The following is a 22253-nucleotide window of genomic DNA, read 5'->3' on the forward strand; positions in this document are numbered from 1 at the left end:
ATCTGCCTGGGTTTCCCCAGCCACTCTGGGTGGCTTCCAACAAAATATTAAAATACAATACTCCTTCAGTTATTAAAAGCTTCCCTAAACAGGGCTGCCTTCAGATTTCTTCTAAAAGTCTGGTAGTTGTTTTTCTCTTTGACATCTGGTGGGAGGGTGTTCCACAGGGCGGGTGCCACTACCGAGAAGGCCCTCTGCCTGGTTCCCTGTAACTTGGCTTCTCGCAGTGAGGGAACCACCAGAAGGCCCTCGGCACTGGACCTCAGTGTCTAGGCAGAACAACGGGAGTGGAGACACTCCTTCGGGTATACTGGACCGAGGCTGTAATTAGACTCTATTCTGTATGAAGGTAATGTCATGGTACAAGATACCTTAAATGGTGTCAATGGAGAGGCATCTCTTTCTTTCTATGATTATTATTATTTTGCTGTGTGTTGGCAACTGTGTTTGCATACCTCACCAAAACCTTTTCTCATCCTCCGCTCTTTGCTTTATTTCTCTGTTTGTCTTGAAGTCAAAGTGGAAAGGGCCATTAAAGGTAAAATATCACGAATGACTCGTGTTAAATGTCCTCCTTGCTTAATCCCCCTTGTGCAGTTTGTTTCGTTGTCATCTTTCTTTTTTGTTCAACCCTTTATTGTTTTGGCTCCATAAGACAGATTCCAAAAGCAAAGGCTAACCAGTTATCAGCTGCAAACTATAGCTAATATACTCTGGGAAATAACTCTGATCTGGAGTAAGCAGGCTGTGGATTGAAGCTATAGGACTTGTAGTCTGTGGGTAATAACTTGTACACCAGAGCTTTCCAAACTGTGTGTTGCGACACGTTAGTGTGTCAGCTGCAGTGTGAAGGTGTGTCGTGTGACTGCCCCTTGCACTCCTCACAGGGGTTGGAAAGAGGTTAATTTAACCTCTGATTTGCTAGTAAAACTGCATTGCTGTGTCGCAAAATGATGCAAGCCATTAACGTGAAAAGTTTGGAAAGTTATGTTGTACAGTGTCAGTTCAGCATAGCAGATACAGTCGTACCTTGGTTTTTGAACAGCTTAGTTCGAACGTTTAGGCTCCCAAATGCCGCAAACCCAGAAGTGTTCCAGTTTGCGAATTATTTTGGGAAGCTGACTGTCTGACGGGGCTTCCGTGGCTTCCAATTGGCTGCAGGAGCTTCCCGCAGCCAATCAGAAGCCACGCTTTGGCTTCCGAGTGTTTTGGAAGTCGAATGGACTTCCGAAAAGGATTCCGTTCAGCTTCCAAGGTACGACTGTGTATGGATAATGGGAGGGATGGCAAGCTAGCTAGCGTTCATAGGCAAGTGTGCTGGTTGTGTTTCTCTTGCAGTGGGCAAGTTGGGTTTTGGCTAGCAATAAATTGGATGAACAGGAATGGGAGGAAAAACATTGTTAGGGTAACAAAAAATGGGGGGGATGTTGTTTCCCTTCTTCATGTTTTCCCCGGTGCAGACATTAGTTGACACTTAACAATGGTTGATGGCAATCATGGCTTCTTGCTGGTTTAACCCTGATTAATATTGTGAAATGTCCAGTGAAACCATTTCTTTTTGAATGAATCCCAGAGGGCATGCAAAGGAAGTGAGACTTGCCTGTCACTTTGCAGCCAGAGAGGCTAGAATGCTGGTTAACACAACCATAGTTTATAAACACACTTCAAACCATTGTTTCATGTGATCAGTTGTTAATTATGGATTAGATGTTAGATATGGATATAAAGGGGTTGTTCGTGTTTCTGATTCCAATAAACGTAGCTTGTAATAATATGTTTATTTCAGTGGAAGTAGACATTGTAGCTTGTTTGGCATCTAGAGGTTCCTGAACTTGTTCCGCTGCCCTCGAAAAGAGCTTGCTTGGCCCCACTTAGCAAGCAACCAAGAAGCAGAAAACGGCAGGGAAAGTTTACTTGCCAGCAGACAAATTCAGGAGCGGGTCTTGAAGCTCCAGTCCACCATCCCTTACTCGCTTTGTAAATGGCCATCCCAGAGAAACTGGTGCTAACCGGGGCTCTAGTGATAGAACATGATTACAGGACTTCGGCAACAAATGTGGCTTGCGAATTTCAAGCTCTCCTTCCAGAACTGTGTTGTCCTCTTAATTGCAGTATTGGTACCTTGATCTGGCAGTAGTCCTTTCTGTGTAGCTAGATGATGCACAGAGCTGGTGTCTAAGCCAAGGGTTGCCAAAATTAGAGAGCGAAAAAGAGGACAGCCTGAGTCAGGGAAAGAGATGTGCAGGCGCGCAAAGCCACCGCATCTTCATGCCCCTTTTCCCAGCTCGGGCTGGCAGCTGCTATAGCATACAGAGCAGCCCCAGCCCAAGCTGCCCAAGCCTGAGCCCACCCCCCAAATTAAAAAAACACCCTGTACATTTCCTTTAAAATGTAAAAATCCACCTGGATGGGAATGTTGCCCCCCCCCCAAAAAAAAGAAGACATGTCCAGGTTTTCCTGGACGTATGGCCACCCTACCATATGGCTAAAGTTCTTGGGTGTTGTTTTGTTTTGTTTTGCATTCAATCATCACAGCTATACGAGAAACAAAGGAGGCTCTGGAGAACGTGAGCGTGTCTGTGGAGGTCTTGCAGGAGGGCACTGAGAGGCTGCATGCCAACCTGACAGATGTTAAAGAGCACCTGATCAACACACTCGGGGATTCGGCTTGCACAGCTGCCCAGGCAGCCTCCACCTGCAACGTCATCAGGAATTCCTTAGATCAGCTAAACATCAATGCCAACTTCAGCAAGGTGAGGGAAATATTCCATCAGCATTCCACCATTTCTTCTCAGCGGCCTAATTCTGACTCGGAAGCCAGCCTTTTTTCTGGCCATTGAATGAATGAATGAATTTGCACGTCGCCCTTTGTCTGAAGTTCTCGGCATCAAAAAAATACAAAAAAACAAAATGCTTAGTAAAAAATTGGAGCAACAACAAAACAATCGCACCTCCCAGAAACACATTTAAAAGGCCATAGAATGTCAATCAGCCAAAGGCCAGGCTATGGAGAAACATTTTCACCTGGTGCCTAAAGATGTACAATGGAGGTGTCGGGCAAGAGAGAGACTTCCACAAGTGAGGAGCCACTGCAGAAAATCATAGAACTTTGAAGTGTCAGGCATAGCTCTAATGGCTTTAGCCCAAACGTAGCAGAGTTTTCCTGCACAGCGAAGAAGCTAGTTGAGGTGGAAATGACTAGTCAGCTAGACTCAGAATAACTATTTACAGGATTTATTAAAAGGAAAAATAAAACCAGCAGAGTTTCTGCATACAAAACAAAGCAAAATAAATCCTTTCTTTCTCTCTCTCTCTCTTAACCATACACAGCACTCCTACTCCTAATACACCTAACACACACTGTGCTAGCATTCCTAGATAACAGAGTTGAGTGCTGGTCGTTAACCAATAAGAGTAAGTAGTTTCTAGGTCAAGCAGACCTTGGCTTTCTGCCAAGAGTAAATTGACACTGCCTTGAGTTAATTGTGTGAAGCCAGAATCTGTAAGTTTTCATGAGAATCAATTAACAGAAACTGAACAGAAAAGGCCCTCTGGATCTCTAATGGGGGAGGCACATGAAGAAGGGCTTCTGATGATGATTACAGAGTCCAGGTCAGTTCACTCAGTCTATTCAGACTGAAGGTAGGGCCTCATGTGACCAAGCATCTTTCCAGACAAAAATGCTCATTGGGACGTGGAAAGCAAAGTACTGATGAGTAGGGGAGGTTCTCGTCTAACCTTCTCTCTGGTGTGCAAGTTTTTCCTTGACCAGTGAATGTTTTTTATGTGCAGGAAAACTCATGTGAGCCCCTATTTGCAGTCTGATGTGGTACACCCCAGACATGGGTTTACCATGTCAGTGAGACCTAGGCCAGCGTAAAAAAAGGTAAAGGTAAAGGACCTCTGACAGTTAAGTCCAGTCGGGAACGACTCTGGGGTTGTGGCGCTCATCTCACTTTACTGGCTGAGGGAGCCAGCGTTTGTCCGCAGACAGTTTTTCCGGGTCATGTGGCCAGCATGGCTGAGCCGCTTCTGGCAAACCAGAGCAGCACACGGAAACGCCGTTTACCTTCCCCCCAGAGTGATACCTATTTATCTACTTGCACTTTGATGTGCTTTCAAACTGCTAGGTTGGCAGGCATAACCCCTGCCCATACGGTCCAGTCTTGACAAACTCTAGGGTTGTGCGCTCATCTCACTCTAGAGGCCGGGAGCCAGCGCCGTCTGCAGACACTTCCGGGTCACGTGGCCAGCGTGACGAAGCTGCTCTGGCGGGCCAGCACCAGAGCAGCACACGGAACGCCGTTTACCTTCCCGCTATAAAGCCTCAGCGCCTAGGGCTTGCCGATTGAAAGGTCGGTGGTTCAAATCCCCACGGCGGGGTGCGCTCCTGCTGCTCGGTCCCAGCGCCTGCCAACCTAGCAGTTCAAAAGCACCCCCGGGTGCAAGTAGATAAATTGGGACCACTTACCAGCGGGAAGGTAAACAGCGTTTCATGTGTTGCGCTGGCTCGCCAGATGCAGCTTGTCACGCTGGCCACGTGACCCGGAAGTGTCTGCAGACAGCGCTGGCTCCTGGCCTATAGAGTGAGATGGGCGCACAACCCTAGAGTCTGGCAAGACTGGCCCGTACGGGCAGGGGTACCTTTACCTTTACCTTATAAAGCGGTACCTATTTATCTACTTGCACTTTTAGAGGTGCTTTCGAACTGCTAAGTGGGCAGGAGCAGGGACTGAGCAACAGGAGCTCACCCTGCCGCGGGGATTCGAATCGCCAACCATACGATCAGCAAGTCCTAGGCACTGTGGTTTTACCCACAGCGCCACCCCTGTCTCTTAGGTTGGCAGGCATAGCACCTCCTTAAAAACACTCCACCCTTTAGAAAACTCTTCCATATTGATTTGCCTGCTGAAGAGCCTTTCTTCCTGGATAGCTCAGTCAGTAGAGTGCGAGTCTCTTGATCTCAGGGTCGGGGGTTTGAGCCCCATATTGGGCAGAAGATTCCTGCAAAAGATTCCTCACGGTCCCTTTCAACTCTAAAATTATGTGGTTCTATGTTGCAGCAGACTTGGGATCATATTTTAGAACGTATTCTCAGCACATGCAGGGCAGCTGACAAGTACACAACTGTGGGAGAAACAGAACCTACAGGGTTAAGAGGTTCTGTGTGACGTCTTGCATCATGAGGCAGCCTGAGACACTCAGAGCAAACCACTTCCGTAAGTGTCTGTGACCACGCCTCATGATGCAAGACGTCACACAGAACCTCTTAACCCTGTAGGTTCTGTTTCTCCCACACCCCCTCTCGTTTTGCATCCTGAGGGGACCTGTGCACACCTCTTTACAGACCTCTTTGAGTTCAACACCTGCCTCTGGTACGCTATGCGAGAGGGAGGATGGGCGAGCTTTCGCCAGGATTTGATTTATGCTTTGCCCAGTGCTTTTCAAGGGCTGGATATTGTAGGGGAAGTTTGGTTGTTGTTGTTTGCCATTATTTAACCATTTTTTGCGGGAGAGGGAAGCCCACAGGATGATATTGGGGATTACAGTGAAGCTGAACAAATGATGCAAAGAACAAAGGAAGACTTGACTTTACAAAAAAAATGATGCACAGACTAAAACTAACTTTAACATCTCTTTTCTTCCTTTCAGTTGCCGGGAGTGAATGCTCAACTTGCCAAAGTCAATGAAGTCCTTAAAACAGACCTCTCTAGTCTGGTTCAAAAGGTATGTTACTAGAAGGTATAAATCCATTTACTCGAATTACAGGGTAGCAGCTGGTGCTCAAGAAGCTGTCGAATTTTGCACCTTAAGAAAAGGTGTCAGCAAATAGATGCTCCGAATATCTTTGTGTACCAAGGAACATAAGACAAGAGGAGGTGCACAGCCTTTGTGCCAATGTTACACTTTCCTAAAGTAAAATTGGAGGCGTGCCTTATTTATTAAATTTCTATCCCACCTGTTGATTCAGAAGGACTCCCATGGCAGCTTACATAAAATAATAAAATAAAACTACATTGGGGCTGTTTTACCTGCTCTGGTACATACAGTGAGGGGGGGAAAGTATTTGATCCCCTGCTAAATTTGCCCATTTGCCCTCTGATGAAGAAATGAGCAGTCCATAATTTTAATGGTAGGTTTATTATAGCTGTGAGAGACAAAATAACAGGAAAAACCCCAGAAACCCAGAAGACAAAAAGTCAGAGATTGATGTGCATTCTAATGAGTGAAATAAGTATTTGATCCCCTATCAACCAGCCAGATGTCAGGCTACCTGGTATCTTCGCTGTATGTAAGGAGCTGAGATTAGAAGCACCTGATGCAAAGGAGAGGTCTTACCTGTAATCCCAGCTCGTTACAGTACCTGTACAAAAGACACCTGTCGACAGAAGCAATCAATTCAGCAGATTCCAAAGTAGCCACCAAGACCAAAGAGCTGTCCAAGGATGTCAAGGACAAGATTGTAGACCTGCGCAAGGCTGGACTGGGCTACAAGACTATTGCCAAGCAGCTTGGTGAGAAGGTGACAACAGTTGGTGCAATCATTCGCAAATGGAAGAAAGACAAAATAGCTATCAACTTCCCTCGGTCTGGGGCTCCATGCAAGATCTCATCTCGTTGAGTTGCAGTGATCATGCGAATGGTGATGAAGCAGCCCAGAACTACATGGGGGGAACTTGTCAATGATCTCAGGGCAGCTGGGGCCATAGTCGCCATTAAAACAATTGATAACACACTACGCCGTGAAGGACTGAGATCTTGCAGAGCCCACAAGGTCCCCTTGCTCAAGACAGCACATGTACAGGCCCGTCTGCAGTTTGCCAATGCACATCTGAATGACCCAGAGGAGAATTGGGTGAAAGTGTTGTGGTCAGATGAGATCAAAATCTTTGGCATCAACTCAACTCGCCATGTTTGGAGGAGGAGGAATGCTGCCTACGACCCCAAAAACACCATCCCCACTGTCAAACATGGAGGAAGACATATTATGCTTTGGGGGTGTTTTTCGGCTAAGCGGACAGGACACCTTCACCACATCGAAGGGACGATGGATGGGACCATGTATCGTCAAATCTTGGGTGAGCACCTCCTTCCCTCAGCCAGGGCATTGAAAATGGGCCGAGGATGGGTATTCCAGCATGACAATGACCCAAAACACACAGCCAAGGCAACAAAGGAGTGGCTCAGGAAGAAGCACATTAAGATCCTGAAGTGGCCTAGCCAGTCTCCAGACCTTAATCCCAAGGAAAATCTGTGGAGGGAGCTGAAGGTTCGAGTAACTACACATCAGCCTCGAAATCTTACTGACTTGGAGAGGATCTGCAAAGAGGAGTGGGACAAAATACCTCCTGAGACGTGTGCAAACCTGGTGGCCACCTACCAGAAACGCCTGACCTCTTTAATTGCCAAGAAGGGTTTTGCCACCAAGTACTAAGTCATCTTTTGCAAAGGGATCAAGTACTTATTTCACTCATTATAATGGACATCAATCTCTGACTTTTGTCTTCTGGGTTTCTGGGGTTTTTCCTGCTGTTATTCTGTCTCTCACAGCTACAACAAACCTACCATTAAAATTATGGACTGGTCATTTCTTCGTCAGAGGGCAAACAGGCAAATTTAGCAGGGGATCAATTCCCCACCCGCCCCCTCACTGTAGCATCAGACCTGGAGCCAGATGCATTTAAATCTCCCACCTGCAGACAAGGGGTGTGAATGGCAGGGCAGACACAATTGTGGATACCTTTCTGTTGATGTTTAGAGTGTCAGTGCAATTGCTAGGCCTCTAAGTTATCTCTGAAATCCCCACATGGTTTGCAACAAGGCATGCCAGCTTGACATACGTTTCCATAATCCACATAAGCAAAAATATGCATTCCATATATAATACACAGGCAGTTCAGGGCAATGAAGCTCATAGATTCTTCAAAGAAGCATTATCCCTACACACCTCCAAGAATGTGTAAGCCAAGTATTCTATAATGATGTCTACTCATGTGATACCACCCACCCCACTGTGAAGACATGCTGGGAGAGCAAGCATGCACATGTCATTTGTGTGATTAGGCATCTGTGTGAGAACTGAGGTCTCCACATTGTTTGAAGTGTCTGATAGGAGAGAGAGGTGTTCTCTCTAGCACCATGGGAAGGCTGTCACTGGTAGCATGAACCAGACGTATAGTGAGTGTGCATCAACACTATGAAAGCTTGTGGTACAGTCTGATAGAATAAACCCAGATTCCAGGTTAGCCCAGCTTCCTTTGTGAAAAAGCTAACTTTAAAATGTGGTGATCTAAACTTTTTGGATGTGGCCCTTTTAAAGGTAGAAATAAGCATACTGATATTTTGTTGTCAAGACACTGTTGGACATCTCGGTTTTTTATTCCAGGGTTATGCAGCATTTAATGACACACCTGATTTGGTGCTCAATCAGACAAGGAACATTTTATCAGGTAAGGAGGATGAGATGATTAGTTCTCCAACTGGATTGGTTAAAATTATTGGCGTGAGCTATCATTTTAGTATCATCTTTTTTTTAATTAGGGAGGTTCTTATCTAAATCAGAACTATTAAAGAGAAGCCATTAAAATATAGGTTGCTCCTTGGGCAATGCTTAATCATAATATTGACTACTTTTTTATTGAAGAAGAGTATTTCCTTGATTGCGGTGGGTTGAGGGAGATCTTCACTGCATCAAGGCTATGGCAAAGGCTTCATTCCAGGGAAAGAAGAAGGAAGAGATGGGTGGGTGGGTGGTGGAGGAGTCAGTAATCCAACCATGACTTCTTAGTAGGTGACCCAGGAGCAGTGGAATGCCATGATCTGAAACACTCTCCCAGCTAGGAGGGGAAATTGTAGTCTAATCTACTCACAAGTGAGGCTCTGTTGATAAGATGAAGGGAAGGGGCACCAAAAGGTGGCTTGAGAGGGCTGACTGTGTCCATACAATGTAGGGAGAGGTCAAGGAGCTCTTTGGGTGAAGGCAATTGTGGAGGATGCTAAGTACCAGAAGGAACATGAGTAATGTGGGAGGGGAGAGGGGGAAGGTTGGAAGAAGAGTATAAAGATCTTACTGTGGTGTGGCAGTGGTGAGGTACACTCCCCCCATCTTTGTACACTGACATAAGACCTAAAAAACACAATGGCTTAGCACTGATATTCAGTCTTAGTGCAAGGTAAGGGTAAAGGGTAAAGGACCATTGGGTCCAGTCATGACCGACTCTGGGGTTGCAGCGCTCATCTTGCTTTAGTACAGCTTCCGGGTCATGTGGCCAGCATGACTAAGCCGCTTCTGGTGAACCAGAGCAGCGCACAGAAGCGCCGTTTATCTTTCCACTGGAGCAGTACCTATTTATCTACTTGCACTTTGATGTGCTTTCGAACTGCTAGGTTGGCAGGAGCAGGGACCGAGCAGCAGGAGCTCACCCCGTCGTGGGGATTCGAACTGCCGACCTTCTGATCAGCAAGTCCTAGGCTCTGTGGTTTAACCCACAGTGCCACCCGCGTCCCTTCAGTCTTCATGTAGGATCCCTTAAATCATGGGTGGCAATTTTCTACATTTTCAGTGGACATTCTGGTCTCTAGACAGTGGTTCAGGGGCCAGAGGTCAGCCTTCATAATAAAAAGCATAAGCTAGCCATGAATGTAGATGGGAGGAGAACTCGGACGTTCTTAACGTGGGGGTACGAGTGGAATATGGGCAGATGTAGCCCATCTCGAGGAGGTTCCTTGCCTCTATTCTTCTTGCAGCCCATGCCGTCTAGCGGCTGCTACCTCTCCTCCAAGGAAGAACCCCAGCCTTCACTTTGGAGAAGATGGGAAGGCTGCAACCACAGGATTTCACAGGAGGAAAATGGCACTCTGTGCAAAATGGGTAGCCTGCTGGGGACATGCCAATCTTTGTTGGAGCCTCTCTGGCACCTGCTATTCTGTTTCTCTTTCCCAAGGCATAGGGACTTCTTTATTGCTCTGCTCTGGAGAGGAGAGGCTGCCTCACCAGCAAAAGAGGGCTGGCATTAGCACTCTCTGAGAGTTGAACTGTTGGCAAATGTTTTTTAGGACACAAATGCAAGACTGTTTGTCCATTTCTAGCAAGAGGGGGCTCATAGCTTAGGAACATGGGCGCCATAGGCATAACACTGTTTACAAGTAGGCACATTTAGAAATGATATACACGTCACAAATAAAACCTGAAGAAATGTAGACTATCTCTTAATAATTGCAGGTTTCTTCCTTTTGAGTTAAGCTCTGCACTAAACCATAAATGTTCCAGAACTAAGCCCCCAAGCACTATTAAAATAGCTAACATGCTAGCGTTTTCCAGATGGGCATGGGTTGGTGTATCCAGAGTGCGAAAATATTTATTAACCTCTCTCAATTTTTATTCTTGCATTGTGGACCTGTTCTACCAATATAACCAGCCGTACCTTGTAAGTTTGCAAAAAGCAATTCACAGTATGTATATATGCATATGGCATACTGTGTAACTCATCAAGAAATGCCAAACTCCCCCCCCCCCCCAAAATGTCATGTTCCTCCTTAATTTTTCAACCTGGGGGACTTTCAAAGCAAGATCATTATTTCTCAGTTACTATTAATATGCATTAAGCTTTAATAATCTTCATGCTCCTGTACCTGAGAAGGGGAGTAAAAGCAAAGGGCAGAATTCTAACAAAACTAAGCTTGTGAAGCACCATTGTTTTCATTCTTCCCATTGAAATTATTGGGACTCGAAACTGTTCAACACTGGGTGAAGACAGACATGACCTGTATAGAGTGGTGGGAACAACGTTGGAGGTAGAAAGGCCTACATTGGCTCCCAGTACGTTTCTGAGCACAATTCAGAGTGCTGGTGCTGACCTTTAAAGCCCTAAATTGCCTCAGTCCAGTATACCTGAATGAGCATCTTCAGCCCAGACACTGAGGTCCAGCGCCGAGGGCCTTCTGGCGATTCCCTCACTGCGAGAAGTGAGGTTTCAGGGAACCAGGCAGAGGGCCTTCTCAGTAGTGGTGCCCACCCTGTGGAACACCCTCCCACCAGATGTCAAGGAAGTAAACATCTGACGTTTAGGAAACAGCTAGAGGCAACCCTGTTTAGGGAAGTTTTAAATGTCTGATGTTTTAATGTATTTTTAATCTTTTGTTGGAAGCCGCCCAGAGTGGCTGGGGAAACCCAGCCAGATGGGCGGGGTATAAATAATAAATTATTATTATAATTATTATAGAAGTTGACTCCTTGCGAACCCAGGCGCAGCACCCCCTCCCCCAGAAGCCAGGCCTCACAGTGAAAGGAAAAGACACCACAACATATATCTGGTATTAAAATGGCCACAGCTTTATTGAATTCAGGTGTAGGAACGCCCTGCAAGAGGCATTGGGCATGTATCCCTCTCAGCCTTCTGCTGGGCGTCTGAGGCATGACAGGGTCAGTTTGCAGTTGATGGGACCAACGCAAAGCACGGGTTTATGCAGCTGGTCCCTCCCAAATCGCTGGAGGTAGCTCTGTGGCCCCTCTGCCGTGCGCTTGTGGACAGAGACCACCCTCATGACCCGTCTAACGGGGTACCCTGTTATCACCGTCACAGGAAGTGGGTGAGTCACCATTTCACCCCTTCTTCAGATGTTTGACTAAAGGATTCCGCCCAAGGTCTAAACCACCAAAGTTCTGACAATTGCTATGGGGAAGGCAAAACCTACAGAGCAGGGGAAATTCCTCCCCAGCTCTGAAGACAGCAACCATTGTACGACCAGAGCAACGCCAGCGTGCCTGGAAAGCAAAGGTTAGCCTGCAAGAAAACAAGTTGAGAGGGTGAGCTGGGTGGGTGACGCTCTGGGGATGACTGTGTAGCTTAGAGCAGCGCCAGCCCCCTTTTGTACCCTTGGAGCAGAGTGAATCTGCTCCGATTGGCCCGTCCCACCAAGGCCGCCATGGATTGGCCAGAAATTTCAAAACTGAGTTTGGCGGGAACCCAGCAGGCACTGTGGCAGCCCAGGGGCAAATATGGCGTGGCTTTGGGAGGAGGGGGAACCGCCACGCCAGGTCGCAACTGCCACCCACCCGTTTACCGGGTAAGCGACCGTTTCTGATTAACATACAATGTGAGCCATTTTCCATGTGGTTGATTTTTAAAAGGGGGAAGCCAGTTGTACAGTCATACCTCGGGTTGCAGACGCTTCAGGTTGCGTGTTTTCGGGTTGCACATGGTGCCGAACCTGGAAATACCAGAACGGGTTACTTCTGGGTTTCGGCGCTCACGCATGCACAGAATCACTAAATCGTGCTTTGCACATGTGCAGAATCGCGACCCACACATGCGCAGACGCGTGCTGCGGGTTGTGAATGCTGTGGGTTGCGAACGTGCCTCCCGCACAGATCACGTTCGCAACCTGAGCATCCACTGTAGTTGATATTCAGTCCCTGAATCAGTTTCCCAGTTATTCACGTTGGTTTTTCATTACAGCTGATGAATTGAACGCATGTATCCCTCATTGAGATATGCACACGCACACACGTGTGTTATATAAAAATACTGGAAGACATATACGGATTTTGATTCGCTGGTGTTCTTCTTCTACACATCCCCTTAAATATGTCTGTCTGTCTGTCTGTCTTCACACTTGGTCTGACTTGTGTCCCACGCTTACAACGGATTCAGTGCAGATGAATAAAATAAGTGAGAGCAGTTCCAAGTACTTTACTTCTCAAATAGAATGATTATGGCATGTTATCTCAGTGAAAAGAGATATACCTCAATTTGGGGGGGCACGTGAACTCTAAAATTTCATGTAGAGACACTAAAATTTTGAAATGGGGTTCATTTTGGCATATGTTGACACAATGGTTGGATTTTAAAATTCAAAATTACTTTTAATGCATATTGAAAGTCACAGTTGCCCATTCTTTCCATCATAAGAACTTTAAACAATGTGCTTATACTCCTTTTGCATGATACTGTTTTTTTCCAACAAAGTGGCATTAGATAGCTTTAAAAATATCTGCTGCTACTGTGTAGGCATTAGGGATGAAATTTATCATGTTTGTTGCACAGACTGATTGAAATCATTAGGAATTTAAAAGCAGCCAATGTTCATTATTTCCGTTTTCTGAGGTGGGGCTTAACGCAGCGCTCACTCTATGGGTCCTGATTACTTGTTACTTCCAGACACAAATCTCAGCCCACAGTGAATCTCCCTGTCTTGCGGTCCCACCCAATGCTGGGTAGAGAAAGTGGTGAACTGGGCTATGCAGTGTTTGCATACCTTAACTGCTTTTATTACTATTATTGGATGCTTAATCAGAGATTGTGTGCAAATAAACATGGTACAACCCAGTTCATGTATTACATTCTAGATTGGGTGAGGATTGCATGCATATCCGAGATGCGGACCAGGTAGAGATTTCTCTCTAGAAAGTAAGAGGCTTATGGTAAAGTGGGATTTGTTATGTACTGAAGTTCTCACCCTGGGCCAGCAGGGGGATACTGTAGATAGTTCAGGTCCACATATGCAAATAAGGGATCGAAAGTGACGTTCAGTGATTTCGCTCGGTGTTTCAGCTCAGTGATTCAGCTCCGCTCAGAGGGTGGCTGCATCTGGCTGTGCTCTGTTGTCCATCCATCCCATCCTCGTCGCCAATGTTAAGTTGTGGGTGAACATATCAGACGACACAGCGATTCTTCAAACAGCTCTTGTTTATTCACAGGCCAGAACAGAACTGAACTGAAGGGTTCAGCCAGCCTGCTTATATAGAGCTCCACTAGAACGCAACAGTAACCATTTTATGTAACTATCCAATCCCTGAACGTCACTTTCGATCCCTTATTTGCATATGTGGACCTGAACTATCTACAGTATCCCCCTGCTGGCCCAGGGTGAGAACTTCAGTACATAACACCTTTCAAGTTTTTAACCTGGCGATTATAGTACTGAAACTGCCTAGAGAAGACACTCTTTGGTCTGGTCTCACTGAAGTGAGAAATCTGTGTCTGGGCTGTACAACCTCAGGAGATTCACACACACACACACACACACACACACACACACACACACAGCAATCTGAAGTGGAATACCCCAGACACAGGTTTACCAGTAGACCACAGTTTCAGTACACAGAAGCCGAAAACTGGCTTGCATCAACATGTGCTACATTTGTATGCATGTTTTTTTGTTTGTGTGTGTGTGTGTGAGAGAGAGAGAGAGAGAGCGAGAGAGAGAGCACATTAAAATGCCATTTTACATTGAAATTGTATTTGTGGCTTGCTTTTCCAGTTTCATGCTTCTCTTCATGCCTTATTCTGTTGCCTAGAGCTACAATCCAACAAGCTTTTTTTTTTAGTATGTGACAAATCGTTTTATCTTGTGTAGCGTTATAATAATCATCATAAACACACTCATTTATTTCAGATATTAAAAATGTACTGGAAGCTGTTGGTTCAAATATCACAAGCTTTACTAAAAGGCTTCCCATCCACAAGATAATAGCAGACTTCACCCTATATCTTACTCAGGGTGAGACATATGCTCAAGAATATTTTCCAGTGGTGGAGCAGTATGATTTCTACAGGTACGTAATATTATCTGGATATTGATGCACAAAGGGCCACACTGCAGTTAGTGTGCCAGCTCACATCCGCATCATACATTAAAACACTCTTCTACCACTTAGCAGGCATGACTTCTCTCAAAGTATCCTGGGAACTGTAGTTTGTTAAAGGTGCTGAGAACTGTATCTGTGTGCAGCGTCTCCTAGCAAGTCTCAGCACCCTTAACAAACTTTTGTTCCCAATATTCTTTGGGAGAAGCTGTGAGTCTTGTAAGTGGTAAAAATGCATAGGGCGAGCGCTGGTGATTAACACCAGCAAAACTGATACTAAACAGGTGACTGACAACTCAGCTGTACCGCTGCAAATGCAATGTTTTATGTGTGTTGTAAAGTGCAATGTACAAATGTGACACCTGATGGCGATGGTGAGCTATGGCAAATTCAATATATTTTTCAAAACTTTTTTTAAAAAGCATTTTCACAGCGGTTTTTAATATGTGTGTAGAGTCCACCTCATACACAGTGTGGTGAAAGTGTCTAGTAGGGTTGTGGATCGGCTCTGTATATATCCCAAATCACAAAGCAAATCTGGGTGTCTTAGGGAAGACATTTGTGTTCCCAAATTGGATTGTGCTATGAACAAGATGTGTTCAGGGAGTCCCCAACCCTCTGAATAGCTTTCTCTCCTTGGTTTATCCAAAATTTTGGAACATGCAACCTCCCTCCACCCCCAACTTTCCCGTTTTCTTTTCTGACACACGAAACCTAGGTAACTGGGTAAATGCACATATCTCAATGAGGGTGTGGAAATCTTATTTTGGTGGATTTTTCCAGTGCATTCCAGTCACAGTGATTAAGAAGTAGGGAGTGCTGAAGTAAATAAACAAAGCAGATTCTGTCACCTTGTATATATATTTTTCTTCTTCCCATCTCATTTTAGAGTGCAGGACTCCAATATAGGCTTACTAAAGCTGCTTTGGGGCTAAATTAGAGTCTTCAATTAGAAATTCAAGGACGCACCAGTGACATGTTTTTTTGAATGTTTAAATGTTTGCATGCCTTTCTTCTCCAACACACAACTGCTTTCTAGCTTGTAGGTTTTCTTGACCTGGATCTGTGTTTAATTTGCCCACTGCCATGCATGTTAATGTGACAATTGTATTTTTATTGATTTGTCTAGGTGGCTGGGTTGCTTAATTCTCTGCTGCATGGTGATATTGATCCTTGTGTTTTATTACCTGGGGTTGTTATGTGGTACCTGTGGTTATGACAAAGATGCCACTCCAACAACGAGAGGCTGTATCTCAAACACTGGAGGAAACTTCCTGATGGCGTAAGTCCTTCTTGTTTGTTTCAGAATCTTCCCCAGCCTTACACTGTCTATAACATTAGTGTCTCACATCAAATATAACTGATCTGTAGTGAAGATTCTATGAACGGAAAACAGAGACAGCGTATGTACTTTTGTAATAACAAGAAAAATCTTTAATGAAAACATAAAAAACAAAGAATGTCACCAGATTAAGAAGGCTGCATTGACAAAATAAGTTTGGAGACGAAAGAAAGAAAGAAAGAAAGAAAGAAAGAAAGAAAGAAAGAAAGAAAGAAAGCAAAAGAAATCCTTTTTTGCACCAATGTATGTTCTCAATATGGTGTGTGAGCTTTTGAATTCCTTCCTGAGGCAGGATATTAAATTATTTTAAAAATTAAAGGTCTTTTAAGCAAACACTGTTGATCCTTTAGAGACATAGCTGTCAACCATCCCTTATTTGGCGGGAAAGTCCCTTATCCCAGCGTTCTGTCCCGCTGCTGTCCCTTATTGATGATGTCCCTTAAATTTCCCGGGTTTCAAAGGAAGCAGCTCCTCTCCCTCCCTCCCTGCCGGCCAGGGATGAGGGAGGCTCCAACTGTGTTGCTTGGCTGCATTGCTCACCCAATAAGGAGTCTAAGAACGACTGGGGGGTGGAGCTTGCATGCCTTGTGCCGATCAAATCGGCTGCGTTGCCTGGGGACTCGCCTTTGCTCAGCGCTTCCCAGCAGAGAGGTGATGGTGGTTTTCCTTGCTGCATCCCCTTTGCTGTGTTGCTGCGCTGTGGGAACCACCGCTTGAGGCTTGCTTTGGCTGCTGGCTGGGCTTTCTGCCTTTGGCTTGGAGGGGCTCAGAAGTTGAACATACCTGTGCTTGGAAAACCCCTTATTTTGGCTGCTGATCCCTTATTTTCAAGGTTGCTGGTCCCTTATTTTCAAAACTGTAAGTTGACAGCTATGTTTAGAGAGCTGACTGAATTCCTAAAAAGATGGTGAGAGAGCCCTCTGCAGTCTAATGGCATTAAAACATGAGCCTTTCTAAAATATCTGATCTTTATACAGAGCAATGGAGGATACGTTGGAGAAAGTTAGTGTGGGTTCATGTGTCACAAATGATATTGTTTAGATGTGCATGCTGTTTATACAGACCTAAACATGTCACATGTAAATGTGACCAATATTTGCTTGCATGCGCTTGTACCATACAGGTATGCTTGTCTGAGAACTCCAGGTGACTGCTCCATGTACACTTGGTGATAAAACCAAGTTGGCTGTCGTGTGATTTATAAAGGGGCCCTTAATTAGATGTGAAGAATTAGAAGAAAAAGGGGGGCAGAGATTAGAAAAAGCTCTATAGTGTCTGATCTGGCTAATTTCTTTAACAGAGGAAAGAATATTGAATCCTATTGCTGTGATGAAACTGCCTTTGGCAGCAAGCAACTATTTTTAAACCATCCTGGGAATTGAAGACTTCAAAAAAGCTAATGCTAATTAGGGTATAAAAGGAGTGTTTCACTGCAGTCTCTAAAGCAAACCTGTTTGAAGCAGGCGTTTCAAAATCCATCTGAAGTCTCAAAGGAGGAAATCAAAAAGTGGGTGGAAGAGGGAACTTTTAAGCTGTTCCTGAAAGATTATTCTAATGCTTCCCCCACCCTGAGGGGTCCACTTATGGGAAAGTACTAAGGCTGCAATCCTAACCCCATTTACCTGGGATTAAAGGTAAAGGGACCCCTGACCATTAGGTCCAGTCATGACCGACTCTGGGGTTGCAGTGCTCATCTCGCTTTATTGGCCGAGGAAGCCGGCGTACAGCTTCTGGGTCATGTGGCCAGCATGACTAAGCCGCTTCTGGCGAACCAGAGCAGCACATGGAAACGCCGTTTACCTTCCTGCCTTCCTATTTATCTCCTTGCACTTTGACGTGCTTGCGAACTGCTAGGTTGGCAGGAGCAGGGACCAAGCAACGGGAGCTCACCCCGTCACGGGGATTCAAACCGCTGACCTTCTGATCATCAAGTCCTAGGCTCTGTGGTTTAACCCACAGCGCCAATTGAGTGGGACTTACTTCTCAGTAGACATGGCTAGAATTGCACTGTAATGCTGTCTTCTTCACTTGAAAGAACAGATTGCTGCCGATTCCAACCCATAGTCTGGAAGTTCTTGGTTCCTGTTACTCGAAAGCTACACTTGCCCCCAACGTTCTGATTTAACTCCTTGTTTTCATAAATTCCCATCACACTTGACACTCTTCCCCAAACTGGGATGGGTCTCTGTGTGTGACAGATACAACAAATACTTGCTCGTGTGAGCTTATATGACAGCAATCTTTGCTAGGAATGCTATGGTATAAATTTGTGTGCCGTGCTTGTTTGATTAAGAATCACCTTGCTTGTCTTTGTTTTCCTTGTCACGATTCAGCAAGTTGATTTTAGTTGGTCCTTTTCAAATGGCTCTTAAACCAACTCCTATGATGTATTATTATTTTCCCCCCTTGTTTTCTTTCAGCGGAGTTGCATTCAGTTTTCTTTTCTCCTGGATTCTGATGCTAATAGTAGTGGTCACTTTCATTACGGGAGGAAATATGGAGAAGCTTGTTTGTGAACCATTTGAAGACAGGAGTTTATTCAAAGTAAGGTTCCTCATGTTGTTGTTGTTTAGTCGTTTAGTCGTGTCCGACTCTTGGTGACCCCATGGACCAGAGCACGCCAGGCACCTCTGTCCTCCACTACCTCCCGCAGTTTGGTCAAACTCATGCTGGTAACCTCGAAAACACTGTCCAACCATCTCGTCCTCTGTCGCCCCCTTCTCCTTGTGCCCTCCATCTTTCCCAGCATCAGTGTCTTTTCCAGGGAGTCTTCTCTTCTCATGAGGTGGCCAAAGTACTGGAGCCTCAGCTTCAGGATCTGTCCTTCCAGTGAGCACTCAGGGCTGATTTCCTTCAGAATGGATGCGTTTGATCTTCTTGCAGTCCATGGGACTCTCAAGAGTCTCCTCCAGCACCATAATTCAAAAGCATCAATTCTTCGGCGATCAGCCTTCTTTATGGTCCAGCTCTCACTATCAAGGCCTTTAAGTGATCAACAACAATGAAAAAAAACACTGAAGTCAGCATTGCCTTGGATAGCATAACTTCAATGTTTACCTACACTAGATAATCATTTACGTTTACATAGTGCTGTTTTTTGCTTAAAGCACTTCCTCTACATCTTGTTATCCCATCAGCAGTGCTATAGGGTAAATTAGTAGTATTATCACCCTGTTGCAGTTTGGTGAATGGACCTGAGTGTGTGTGTGTGTGTGTGTGTGTGTGTGTGTGTTGTTCCTAGCAGAGGTGAGATCTGAACTTGGACTTTCAGGTTCCTACTTAAGTCTCTTTATAGCAGTGTTCCCCAACCTTGGGCCTCCAGCTGTTTTTGGACTACAATTCCCATCATCCTTGACCACTGGTCTTGCTAGCGAGGGATGATGGGAGTTGTAGTCCAAAAACAGCTGGAGGCCCAAGGTTGGGGAACACTGCTTTATAGCACCCCTTAGTTGCTGTCAACTCAGAAGTTAGTCTCATTGAATTCAGTGGAGCTTACTCCCAGGTAAGTGGGTATAGGATTGTAGCCTCGTCATCTTATACCATCATCATAGTATAATCTGGTATAAGATGCTTCCTGTGTCCCTAATTGGTTTCTAATTGGCCTCAGTGCACATCTTAGTGACTATAATCTAGTCACTGTCAATTCTAGGTCACACTTAGGATACATGACAGTGAAGCCTGGGCTGCAAAATAAATCTAGATTAATAACACATTCCAGAAGGGTTGTTATAGACCATGTCCAAAAATTGCATTGTTTAAAAGTGCCAGTACAGATCGATGACTGGTTATAATTTTTAATGGGGCCAAGCGAAACTGAATTTCAAAAGAAGTCTTCTTTCAGGTCAGCAGAGGACAATTCAAAAATTACATTTCTCCAGATCTCCAAGTCCATTCTGTCATTTGTAGATACTTTCCCAGTGGGGAAGCTCAACAGCGAAGAATAAATTTGACTTACCAGACTTTTCACCTAAGCTGAGGGTTTTCTCTTTCTTAAATTGTTAAATTTCCTAAGCAACAATAAAATGTGTCTCACTTGGGCATAGCAAAGTCTTTCTGGTCTCATGGCCTTCATATCATCTAAAACTTCTCATATCCTAAGACATTAATATTTTAATGAGTTCCTAATCAGTCTAAATTTGGTGATCAGATTATAGAAAAGGAGTGTGTTACCTATTTGCTTATAAAAGTTTGCAGCCTCAGGTACTAAAACCAAACTCAGGATTGGTTTAAGTCTATAACCAACTAAGACATGAATAGATTGTGCATGATTTCTCTAACCTTAAGGTCCATGGTTATTCTTGAAACCAAACTACAGTAGACTCAAGAAATCACATGAGATGCTTCAATGTTATATGAAAAGCTCTCAGAATTGCAATGTCGAAAAAAAGAACATTGGTTTTTTTCGTTGTTTTCCAGGTTTTGGATACACCATATTTGCTGAATCAGCAGCTGAAATACTATCTTTCTGGAATCATTTTAAAAAATCCAAACATTGACTTGACATTTGAAAAAGTTTACAGGTAACTCTGCATGTATTATGATATAAACAAATGCAGCTATGGCTTATTTGAAATTTTGCACTGCTACATGATTGAAGCTCATTGACTAAACTAAGGTTTACATGTTTCAAAATGTCAATAAAACTGCCTTTTTCTGAGACCTCCTCTTTTCCTGTCTTGGGCTGCAACTCCCTTGCCATATCATTTATTCTGTGATCACCAGTTTGGGTGATCACAGAATAAAGAAGACAGAGGCAAAGTAGATGTTGAGGAGTTCAATCTTTTCTCTGTCACCCAATAGTATTTCTCTGTCTTCTCCACGCAGATTTACTCACTTGTTCTTCCTCTGACTTCAAACATAGACAAAAAGCCACCATTTTTATTATTTTTAACCTCTTTTTGCAAGTCTGGACTTGTTCTGAGCTTTAGCCCACCTGACCTCCCTGCAATTGTTGGCTATTTGTGTCTTCTCCTCCTTCGTCATTTTCCATTTCTTATAGACGCCCTCCTTTAAATCTCTGCTCTCTCACACACACGCAAAAGGAAGAAAAATCAGTCAAGTACATATAAGTCAGAAGAGTGTATCAATAATAAAAATAGATTTATTGCCGAATCTGATTTCCGCATATTATTTCAACATAAATTAGTAGGACTCCTCCAGGTTTAGACGGGAATCAGCAAGGACAGAAAAATTGGGGTGGGGTGGGGAGTCTGTAGTGGACTGAAAGGAAGTCTAAGAAAATTCTGATTTTTCCCATAATGACTGCTTCAATGCTTTTTTTAAAATTGTTGAATTTTTTTAAAAAAGAACACTTTTTGTGCCCCTGCTTTGCTGGTGCCCTAAGCACATGCATAGACTGCCTCTTGGGTAATCCACTACCGCTGGCAGACCCCCACAACATATTGCAAACTGATTAACTCCTTTCTGTTTCAAAAGAGGTGGTACAGTGGTGTCCCGCAAGACGAATGCCTCGCAAGACGAAAAACCCGCTAGACGAAAGGGTTTTCCGTTTTTGAGTTGCTTCGCAAGACGATTTTCCCTATGGGCTTGCTTCGCAAGACAAAAACGTCTTGCCCTGCTTGCGATTTTTTTCGCTCCCCCCCCCTTTTTCTAAGCCGCTAAGCTGCTAATAGCCTTTTAGCCGCTAAGCCGCTAATAGCCGCTAAACCGCTAATAGCGCTAATCCGCTAAGCCGCTAATAGGGCTGCTTCGCAAGACGAAAAAACTGCTAGACGAAGAGACTCGCGGAACGGATTATTTTCATCTTGTGAGGCATAACTGTATATGGGTTTTCCAGGGAGGTCTGGTTGGGGATGTTTGTGAAACACAAGTGTTCCTCAGCCACCGGAAAATAGTTCTCAAGGACACTATTATTTCTTACAAGTGCATTTGGATATCTGGCATACTTATCTAAAAAGGGGGATTTTTGATGGCCAAAGCTGCCAGCTATTTTTGTTCACCTGTTGGTGTTTATTTTACATGTGTCTTTAGTGATTGCAAGGAAAACAAAGGCCTTTATACTACCCTGCGCCTGGAAAACCTTTTCAATATCCATGAACTTCTGAATGTTAGCATGGTAAGTTAATACCGGTTGTGAGCATAACCTATAGTATAATGGGTACTTTAGTGCTGAACGTCTGCAATCTTCTTTTAAAAATAAATAACTTATGTCTTACCTGGATTTAGTTTATTTGTTCAGCCCGCCCGCCCATCCACTCCCCAGCTGATGTGTTACTTTTGCTGCCCCTCCGGTTGAGCGGAGTGCCATTTGCGTATTGATGAAAAATCAGCCCAAGCCAGCAGATATGGGGCAGGAAACCA

The 22253-nt window shown here is 44.6% G+C and overlaps 1 protein-coding gene across 12 annotated transcripts in view; it reads left to right on the forward strand.

Annotated features, from left to right (window-relative positions):
- PROM1 (prominin 1) overlaps positions 1 to 22253 on the forward strand; it is a 117786-nt gene that overhangs the window by 74363 nt on the left and 21170 nt on the right. For all 12 annotated transcript variants that reach the window (XM_077934444.1, XM_077934442.1, XM_077934437.1 and 9 more), the window contains 8 exons: positions 2536 to 2753; positions 5653 to 5727; positions 8387 to 8450; positions 14401 to 14560; positions 15720 to 15872; positions 18353 to 18476; positions 20349 to 20452; positions 21924 to 22008. In XM_077934444.1, the coding sequence (XP_077790570.1) occupies positions 2536 to 2753; positions 5653 to 5727; positions 8387 to 8450; positions 14401 to 14560; positions 15720 to 15872; positions 18353 to 18476; positions 20349 to 20452; positions 21924 to 22008 (983 nt within the window). The remainder of the gene's footprint in view (positions 1 to 2535; positions 2754 to 5652; positions 5728 to 8386; positions 8451 to 14400; positions 14561 to 15719; positions 15873 to 18352; positions 18477 to 20348; positions 20453 to 21923; positions 22009 to 22253) is intronic.

This window comes from Podarcis muralis, chromosome 9, assembly GCF_964188315.1.
Source record: "Podarcis muralis chromosome 9, rPodMur119.hap1.1, whole genome shotgun sequence".
In the NCBI taxonomy this organism is placed as follows: Eukaryota; Metazoa; Chordata; class Lepidosauria; order Squamata; family Lacertidae; genus Podarcis; species Podarcis muralis.